This window comes from Pterocles gutturalis, unplaced genomic scaffold (assembly GCF_000699245.1).
Source record: "Pterocles gutturalis isolate BGI_N339 unplaced genomic scaffold, ASM69924v1 scaffold3607, whole genome shotgun sequence".
Taxonomy (NCBI): Eukaryota; Metazoa; Chordata; class Aves; order Pterocliformes; family Pteroclidae; genus Pterocles; species Pterocles gutturalis.
In genome coordinates this window covers 6,666-17,147 of record NW_010115037.1, presented here as the reverse complement: position 1 = coordinate 17,147, position 10,482 = coordinate 6,666, and the positions used below count along the sequence as shown (strand labels likewise).

Here is a 10,482-nt window from a genome sequence, read left to right as displayed (position 1 = left end):
GTCCCCTCTTGCCAACCCTTTTCCACCCCATTTGTTGAGTCCTAGTTCATGAAATACATCTGCAATGCAATACGCCCAGTGCGGGGGGGGGATAATCTGAAAGACACTGAGCACAGAGAAGAAACCCAAACAAGCAGTAAAGCTAGAGCAGAACTAAGGCAATGGAGGGGAGTAAATCAGACACTCTGATTCTCTGCAAGATCCCTCCATTTACAGTTTCCCCGCCTCTACGTTGCCTTCTCCCAAATGCTTCATCTTCTGCTCTCCTGAAAACACTCTTGTCTTCAGCCTGCTATTCTCCCTTCCTCCCATTTTAAGCCTCCACTTGGGCTTCTACTCCATTCATACCCCCATCACAGCCACCTTACTCGACTTCAAGAGTAGCAAAGCATCATCTGAGTTCTTGGTATCAAATTATTCAATATGAGCCTGACCCTGGTGCCAATGAAATCTGCACAGCCTGAGAAACTGCGAACTTAGCAGAGGGAAATATGTACATTTGGCCTGTTCTTGCACTTGCTCAAAGAAAAATTTATGATTGTTGATGGAAACGGGGGTTGTTTGTCTCTACTCATTAGACTAGTTTGTGAACTGTCATTCTTGTGGACAGAATTTTATGTCGGTAAATGCAGAATGATAAAAATAATTCTAAAAACTCAGAACCTACCCTACCCTGAGAAAGAATCCTTTTCATCCTGGATGACTACCATATGTATAATGTATTAATATCATTATAACTATAGCTCTTACAAAACTCTGGACTTTTTAAAGTTCCACAGCTTATTTTATTAGGACTTTTCCAAAAGGCCAATGCATCGTATATGGACATTTTCCTCAATCCTTGCCTCCCACCCCACTCTCAGCAATAAAGTACATGTCCTTGTACCTTCACATAGTCAGTAATGGAATTGTAATACACTTTAGGTTCATCAAATGACTTACCTCTGCACCTGAAAATCAAGAATAAAGTCACACCACTGACGGCAGCAACACTTGCAGATCCTCCTATCAGGAGATAGGGAAGCCTGGGAGAAGTGTCTAAGAGATGAGAAAACAAAGCTAGTTACAGAGATAGATGTGAGTATCCACTCAATATACAATGTTACTACCTACCATAACCAGAGGAGAAAGCTAATCCTGTGCCCCCACAGCTCAAATGAGGTGAGACACAGAAGATGAGATGTCTGGATGCCAACCAGGAATAGGAAGTTTCCTCATACACCCAGTCATTTGTGTGTACAAACACATTTTCATTTTCAACTCATCTGCCTGCATGATCTCCCTTTCTTCAAATGGTATCAGTGTGGCAACAACAGAACTGACCAGCCATCCCTGCAAAATGCTGTTATTAATGACTGGTCTATGCTGAACTCTGTCATTCATGCCTCTATTGAGATATTTTGATGATATGAGCACTTATTTAGCTGTTCTTACAAATCCTGCTAGCATAGACTTCTAACAGGTCCAGCACAGCCAGCTGAGAAGCTGAATTTTACCCTTTACTACCATTGGCCCTGGGAAAGATCTCCTGAAAGTCACAGACAGACATTCTCCAAGGAATTTTTCTCCAGACCATCACCACTGTGGGAAGCTGGACAAAATGCAGTTACAGGGGTTCAAAGCTTCACATCAAAAATTAGTAGCTGTGTCACAGTGGCTGCTGAAAGCAACTTTTGCATCATCAGTGATTAAAAAGGTCACTGAAAGAGTGGGATTGCGTGGCAAGGTTTTGGTAGTGGGGGGGTTACCAGGGTGGATTCTGTGAGAAGCTGCTAGAAACTTCCCCCATGTCCAACAGAGCCAATGCCAGCCAGCTCTAAGGCAGACCCACCACTGGCCAAGGCTGAGCCCATCGGCGACAGTATACCTCTGGGATAACATATTCAAGCGGGGGAAAAACTGCTGGGGACCCACGCTGGAGCAGTCTGTTCCTGAAGGACTGCAGCCTGTGGAAAGGACCCACACTGGAGCAGTTAGTTAAGAACTGCAGCCCGTGGGATGGGAAGGACCCATATTGGAGAAGTTCATGGAGGACTGTCTCCCATAGGAGAAACCCCACACTGGAGCAGGGTTAGAGCATGAGGAGGAAGGAGCAGTAGAAACAAACTGACTACAACCCCTATCCCCCTGTGCCGCTCAGGGAGAAGAGGTAGAGAAGTTGGGAGTGAAGATGAGTCTGAGAAGAAGGGAATGGGTGGGCGGAACGTGCTTTTAGATTCATTCTTATTTCTCACTATCCTACTCTGATTTGATTGGCAATAAATTCAATTAACTTCCCCAGGTCGAGTCTGTTTTGCCCACGATGGTAATTGCTGAGTGATCTCCCTGTCCTTATCTTGACCCATGAGCTTTTTGTCATAGTCTTCTCCCTATGAAGAGCAGCTTGGTGGGAACGTGGCAGCCAGCCAAGGTCAACCCACCACAATTAGAATTAGGAACTCCTGTAAAACAGAAGACAGACAGAAAGAAGCACGCACTGGAAGCTTCCTCATACAAGGCCACGAACCATTCAGTTTCAACTAACACAAAATCATTAATTTCTTTATCAACATGCACCAGAACTTTGGCCTATCACCCCACTAAACAATCTGCAGATCCCTGGCATTCAGTGGGAACAGCTGCATAGAACAGCACAAAGAAGCCCAAGAGCATGAAGAAGAGCAATTGCAGAATAATGTTATTTACATGACAGGTCTAGGGACAGAGTCTGGTTTGTAGCTGGGTGGGTAACCAGGCAGGTGACAGTGGGATGCGTGCTGTTGGCCCAGCTTATGTAGCTCACTCTGGTCACTGTTCCATTGGGATGATGGACTTCTTCCTCGGTGCTGTGATTACTTGCAGGGATCCAGGAGATTTCAGCAGCTGGCTTTCCAGCAGATGCTTGACAGACAGCCACCCTGTTCAGCCACCTGGTCAGAGTCACTGTAGGAGGGACTACAGAAGAAAAAAAAAAGGGTGCAACCATTATTTCTAGTTCAGTATAAAATCACCAACTGAGAAACTGAAAAATAGGTGGTATTTTTTAGGTTGCATGACCAGTTCAAGGATTTTATAATAATTTAGAATATTAGCACCAAAGATCTTTAGGGAAAAAAATCCATCAAAAAATACAAAGTTAATATCTCCAAAACTAGCTAGCTGCATCTAGAAGTACCGTTTCCTCATGTTTTCCAAAAAGTGACTATACTAGTAAAAGGAGAAGAGGGGATGACAGAGAGGGGTCGATTAAATGAAGATTTATAAGAATGGCAGTGCACATACTGTTGTGAAAAACAAACAAACAAAAAAAAAAAAGCTTGCTGAAGCTCCTCCTAAAATATTTAGGAGATTGGGTAGGTAGAATCAAGAATTTGATAGTAGTGAAATAAAGGAGGAATCAGACAAAACTCTTCTGCCTAAAGTCCAACAATTCCTATTCTGCATTTGACAAAACAGGCACAGGCTCGGACAATACCTAAGCCATTATCAGAAAGGCAAGACCCTGCAGGGAAGAACAAAAAAATCCAGTGACAAAAATTAATAATAGCAATTACAGAGTTCCAAAATTCATTTCCCATAATTTTTTGTTATATTCAGAGGGCTTAACTAATATGGCCAGAACACAAAATCTTCTCATATGCTTTTTTTTTGTATAAATTTATGGAAACCTAGAGATAGTTTACCTGATTATCTGAAAAATATTATTTGATGTAGTCATTATGTTTCCTAATATTCTTTTGTTCCTTCCTATGTTGAAAATAGACTAATTTCATTTTTATTTTACTGATGCAGTCTTATAGACAGCTTTCAGTATTTCTGGAAGAGTGAAATATTTCCAGTTAGTGCCCTTAAACGTTTGCTTCCTTCCTATTCAGCTCTTACCACACACATTGACCTCATTGTGAATTTTGGTTCAGCATCACCTTGCTCAGCTTATAGCAGCAATATTTATTTGATAACTTCTGTTTGCATTAACTTAAACAAGAGCATATACTCTTTACATTGGTTGTGTGAACATTCACACACATTCAGACTCCATGTTACATCCAAAGAACTCTCTCAGAAATTATGCAGACTGTTGGATTTGTGCATTCTAAAAACTTCCCCTATTCATGAGTCGGAAGAAGTTAAAAAAAAAAAAAAAACCAAAACAAAACCCACAGATTATTTCTCCGCAGAACAGCCAAGTCCTATTGCATAACTCCTCAATCCTTTTCCCTCTCTACAAATAGCCAGACTAAATCAGCTTACCTCTTTATTTTCAATTTCAGTATGCATCCAAAATGAATTTGGTCTTTTACCACCAAATCAAATCATTTTTATCTACACAGACACACACACAAAAAAAAAAAAATATCACGAGGTGTGTCTTACCTATCACACTCAGAGAAGAGAGAAAAATAAAATTCCCTGCACTGCTGGCAATTTCACAGGTGTAATTTCCCTCATCACCAAGGTTCACAGGGTAAATACGAAGAGCAGGGTCATTGTCAGGTGAATATTTCCACATCATCCTCTCACTGCAGTTTAACTTCCTTGTCTCATTGTGGTCATTTCTATAGGCCAACAAGCAACAAGAGCTGCATTTCATCTTCCATGTTACCATTAGCAAAGACACCTTGGAGATGTAAGGGCAACTCAGCACAGCCTCATGACCAGCCTCCACACTCACCATGTTGTAATCTACACGGGAAGAAAAAAAGACACTAAAAATGATGCTACAGCCATTGTCAAAGCATAGGAAACTCTTGGCTTCATCACACTTAAAAATGTATACTTCCTTACTGTACTGGTCACCTTGGGGACACATTGCTCTGTGCAGACACATGTGAGTAGTATTCTGTTTCGAGGTCCAGCTTCCTACTGTCACTCCTTGAATTCTGGAAATGTGGTGGAGATGGTGCCTTGCCTCTGTGGACACTGTGAAGGTGTGTGATGCATGTTGATGAGCTGCAAGTCTTCCAGCATTTTTAGGCAACAGATTTCTATCCCTTTAATATGAGCTTTGAAAAACTGATAGGGAGGGCAAGATTCACCCTTAAGAGAAAGGAAATTAGTTTTTTAAAAAAATAATTATTGTGTTGTTGAATTAGGCGCCTTGGTTAAACTGCAAGTAGAACCAGGGATAGCAGTGGGACAGACACCAGTATGTAAGATAACTTGATGCAGTAGCTCACAAGGCATATTTAGTAAGGGGCATAAACAGATCCCTTTTCTACCAGAAATCATATCTCTCCTGATGTTGTCACAGCTGAACAAGATATGGGTCTTCAGATGATCTGTGTTGGATTCCTATCAGATATATCATCCTGTGCCACTCTGCAAGGCACACAATTATTTTCCCAGCTGAGGTGACATCACTCTTTGCATTCACATTAAACAACAAGTAAAATTTCCCCTGGTGAACTGTGAAGTTTCAGTGTACTGGTGAGCTGGAAATACAAAGAGTGCTGCATATAGTTTTGGAACTTTCTCACTTACCTGGCCCTTCAATCAGACTGATTAGCAAGAAAAGGAGAGCAGCCAGAACTGCCCATGTCTGCGCCATCTTTAGCAGAAGGAATCAGCACTGCAGAAAGTGAAGGCAAAGAAAATGGCATGTAGTCACAAATTGTTGTGCAAATCCCTTCAAAGATAACATAGTAAAACCTGTTTCCTTTGAAAAAAAGAAGTTCTAATCAAGACCCCATGTCAAGTATAATTCTTATACTGAAGAAAGAAAAGCAAAAAGGGTTTTGAAAATAAAAAACTCACTACTGTTCACAAACAAGTTTTAAAAATCCAGGATCAATTATGCCATTTTACAGGCATCTCTAGCTGCTCACTATTCATGCCCAGCTAGCTACCACAAAGATAGCTAAAGACCTCATACTGCCACATCATAGACTTACCTGCAGAAGATGAAAAAAAAGGGTTTGGAAGAGCAAACATGCATGCATTACAGCTCTTCCTGAAAAATCAAGGTAATGGCATGTACAGGAAAATTCAGGATCCAGACTTTATCAACTCTTTGGCAGATAAATGATTCCTAATCCTTATGTGCTTTTAATTTCTTGAAGGGCAACTCCACTTATGTAGTAGAACAAAAAGGGCAACCGTCCTATTGCAAGAGATCAAAAACATGTGAGTTTGTTTCCTGCTTTCATAGACACAGTGAACTAAAAAGGCATCTAGTAACTTACACTATCCTACAACTATATATACTTTTTTAACAAACCATATCTTATAAATTGCTAGCTCCTTTTTTGGCAAAAGAGTAGCAGTTCATTGGTAAGACTGAGATAGTGCTGTTATCCCAACACATTGTTTTCTGGTTCACACAAAAAAAGCAGAACTCCATGCTATCCAAAAGCTTTCCAATCAAATTATACACAGTTCTCGGTGGAGAATTTTGATGCAAACACATTCAGCTGTTTCTTGAACATGGATTTGGCTAACAACAGATACTTTCCTACAGTCAGATATGATACATAAATGATCCCAATTTGCCATAGCAAACTTGCACTACTCTGTACCGAACAGCACACATGTGTATTCCCATGGTCAAACGCACAGCCTCCTCTGCTCAGGTCTCAAGGACAAGCACCCTGCTGTAGTAAGTACTCACGCTGGTTCTGTCACATCAGAAAGGTTCACAACCAATGTGCTGCTGTGCCCTCAACCAGCTGGGAGATAAAGCCAAGGTCTCGGAGTGTACACTTGTTTCCACAACACTACAGTAGCCATATCTGACTGGAGTTTTCTGATGTTACTGTCAGAAATCAGTGGCTGCACTTTTTTTCTTGAGGCTCCCTGTAGCCTGCCCATAAAGGTGTCTCATTTCCCATCACTCGCCTCTGCATTCTCTCAATTTGTCTTCTTGGTAGGTCTTTTGTCATTCTCTCCTTTATGCCTTCATTTGTATCTCTTTAATCTTTTACTTTCTGAATCGGTCACCCGCAGCTAGAGATGACTGGAAAATTGCGTTTCCATCCCATAGGAAATACTGAGTCGTTTTCATTCCCAAGTCAAAACCCAATATGGAGCAGACAAGCAAATATCTTAGTGCAATGGCTGATTCAGAAATGTCATATGTATTGCAACAGAACTTTCCTTCTGGGCTATTTAGATCAGGCACTGTTCACACTCATATTTAAATAAAAGCATGCTTCTCGGTGTGTGCTGAGAGGAGGAGGAAAGGCAGCCAGGGTTCCCTGTGCACACAGAAACCTAAATCCTCACCTGGTATCAATTGCTGTAAAAGGAACAGGTTTCAATTACGCAGCATTAAAAATTTCATTCTAAATGTAAAATATATCAAGTGAGGACACCTGGTGCACAGAAGAAAACCCAGAACACTGCCACACTTGTGGCACAGAAAGAACAAATGCTGCCACATTTGTGAGCCGAGTGCAAGAAGCAATAGTATTTTCTTAAACACAGTGTGATACATATGCATATTTAGACAATAGCCTGATGGTCTTCTTCACAGCTCTAACAAAACACTGATGCATCTGGATGAAAAGCCTTCATTGCAACCTGGAAACAATGCCAGTGCAACCACATTGATCAGTATTCTGCTACTAACATAAAACAGGCAACGTAACTCTTACATTAAAAAAAACTCCCAAATTTAATTTTGTGCTCACTTAAAATCTTTGCCACAAATGAAATATTTTTGTTTGTTTCATGTTATTCACTACTGTGAAAAGGTTTGGGGTTTTTTTGCAGTTTGGATAAATTATGCATGCAAAAGTTGCTTTCAATCAAAAAGTTTGAAAGTTTGACTTTTTTTAAACAAAAAAAAAAAAAGCTTTTGGATCGGAATTATGTACTCAATTTGACCCAATTTACTAATAATTTCTCAGTCTCTTTCAAAAGAAAAGTAAAAAAAAAAAAACCTCCGTAGTGTTTATCAGCAAATTCAGTATAAGCCAATTTTGATGGATCTATAAATATTCATAAACAGAATATTGTCATATTGGAACTTATCCCAGAAAACTATCTTTTTTTTTAAATGCATACAAGTCACATATATATGGGGTTTATTTGCTCAGAAGAACAGGCATTAATGATTAAAAATGGGGCTTTGCAGAAAGAGCAGACTTTACTCTGTTTAAACATTCATCTATGAAATGCAGAATTTAGGCTGCAATTTTAAAGCTTCACAATCCTTGAATATTTGTGCCTGTGAGCGAAAAGAAAGTCTCAAAGTAAAACCCAAAAAGGAGAAGCCAAGCACAGATGAATCAAATTCATTTAAAAGTAGCAAATGAATATTTGTACATTGTCTTGTGTTATTTCCTTTGATGGAATTAAAATGCCTCAATAACTACACTAAAATAAATTAAAATTTTTACTCAGCCTTGACAGCGGTGGCTGGCACAAGTCCATGCAATATGTGCTTCACTCTTCCATCAGTCCCAGCCTTCCAGCTGGGGAATGGCACTGCTCACACTCGGATTCATCCCAACGAATGCTGATGCTGGAGGAAAGTTACCCGGTTGTCAGCCTGGAGACGAGCCCTCCAGCCACAGGAGCAAGGGAGATGAACAGCAGCAGTGCTGGCGTGCTCCGGTCTGCCCGTACTCGCACTCCTGGGGATGAGCAGAGAGAGGTTAGCACCCGCAGACAGTCCAGCGCAGATGCCGGTCCCCGTGCTACTTACGAGGTGGCTCCTGCACACCAGGGAACTGCAGAGATGTACCTGGAGCTCCCTGCCTGCTCTGTCCTCACAAAGGGCTCAGATATAGCTGCAAAGAAGTGAGAACTATCTCAGTTTAGGACCGTCCCTCCCAGATAGTCCCTGTTTTCAGCTGTACAATTCATTACTTTCTTTTCATTGATGCTTCCGAGATCTTAACACGTAGCTGATTTGTCTCACGGACAGACGTAGCCTCTACCCCATCCCTAAAGAGCTCAGTGACAACAAACTGTCTGGTTGTACACTCCCCTGAAGAGGATGTGACACAGTTAAAACTAGGGAAACAAACTGCTTTCTGACATGAAGAGCAAACCACAACCTTAAGCTGTCTGCTATTACACATCAAACACAACCTACAAGCCTTGAGTTATGCAAAGCATCAACTTAAAATTGGATTAAATATATTTTCATTATGTTGAACTTTTATTTAACACCATCTGAAGGAAGAAAAGGTGCAGATCATAAAGAACCAGGTATCACTCAGTGCATCAGTCATCACCACAAATTTTTTAAAAATAACCGTTATGTCACATAGCCATTCCCATACTTAACTCAGCAAGATAGGGTTCTGCTTTGCAGTGGAAGCACATATTAAAGGGCAGAGAAGACCCTGCCTCAAAACTCTGTTCTCTATAACACCTAGTGTCTTTAGGCAGGCGAGGGCTGGAAGGGATGGCAAGAAGAGGAAGCAGTTGCACGCAGGTGTGTCAACTCTCCCACTTCTTGTACAAGGGTAAGTTAACAGTAAAGACTGACTATTCAATGCAAGGCTACACCATTTAAAATCCAAACTCACGCTTTTAACAATTAGAGACTTCATGCAGCAGCACCATCCACTACAAGGTGTTCAATATTTCCACCTTGCCACCACCAAGGCCTCTCCTCAAAGCTGTGTTCCTCTGTCACGCAGCTCTCGGTGGGGAGGCATGGCTTCTGCAGGTGTGAGTCCTTGCACCATGAGCAGGGCAGGCTGTCATCTCAGGAGGCCAGGAACCCTTACACTGAATACTTGCCAACCACACAGCAGCCTACACAGAAGCCTGCAGGCAGCCAACACCTTTCCTGAAGTGGGAGATGCTGGTTATGCTGTATTTTCAAAACCCCAAGTCAGCCTACACTTTTAGCTGCCCCTTTGAGCATGGGAAGATCTGGAAGCTGGGGTTATCTACTGGCGAGGCATTTGTAATAGATAACTAGCCTAATTCAAATTGCCATTTCCAAGGCTCTCCCTTTTCTCCTCAAAGTTTTAACACGAGCCACGAGACACCAGAGTTGTAAGAGCTACCTGAAGACATGCAGCAGCAGATATGCCTGTGGGTCCACATTCCCTGTGCATCTCAGCCCAGCCAGGACCCAGGCTGGTTTTGTGCAGTTTGTTCACTACTTGCAAAGAGTTTTGCACCAGGTCTGGGAGCAGCCTGCAGTCCCTGCTCAGGGGATGGATTCGGCTCAACTGCTGCCCCTGTTGCTCCCAAGCAAGGTCCTCTCCTGGGAATTCCTCAAGTCCCTCCACCGGAAATGAAGTTACAAAATATAGGAAGACTTTGAATGCCCTGGGAGGAAGATAAATCATATCAAAAGGGGCAGCAGGTAGATATTCTCAAAGCTGTTCATTCTCAGAAACTGAAAAGTTTTGGGGGGAGAGGAGAGGTTGTGTGCTTGCTCTGTTTTTAGCCATCTTCCTTAACCAGCTGGGGCTGGCCACTGCAAATACTCTTGGGCTAAATGACCTTTAGTTTAACTTAATAGCCTCCTGGTATATCTATTCTCTGAAAGATACCCTAGCCCTGAAAACACATCCATGAAGCCCTGTAGTAGCA

At 41.7% G+C, this 10,482-nt stretch overlaps 1 protein-coding gene across 1 annotated transcript; it reads right to left on the bottom strand.

Moving 5' to 3' along the window:
• Window positions 1-942: 942 nt before the first annotated feature.
• On the bottom strand, window positions 943-5,527 carry LOC104462873 (cell surface glycoprotein CD200 receptor 1-A-like; the record flags this gene model as incomplete). Its single annotated transcript, XM_010075011.1, has 4 exons — window positions 5,461-5,527; window positions 4,354-4,662; window positions 2,686-2,934; window positions 943-1,038 (listed from the first exon to the last, which is right to left on the bottom strand). Coding segments are annotated over exons 1-4 (721 nt in total), but the record flags the coding sequence as incomplete, so codon positions are not given.
• Between the last annotated feature and the right edge of the window lie 4,955 nt (window positions 5,528-10,482).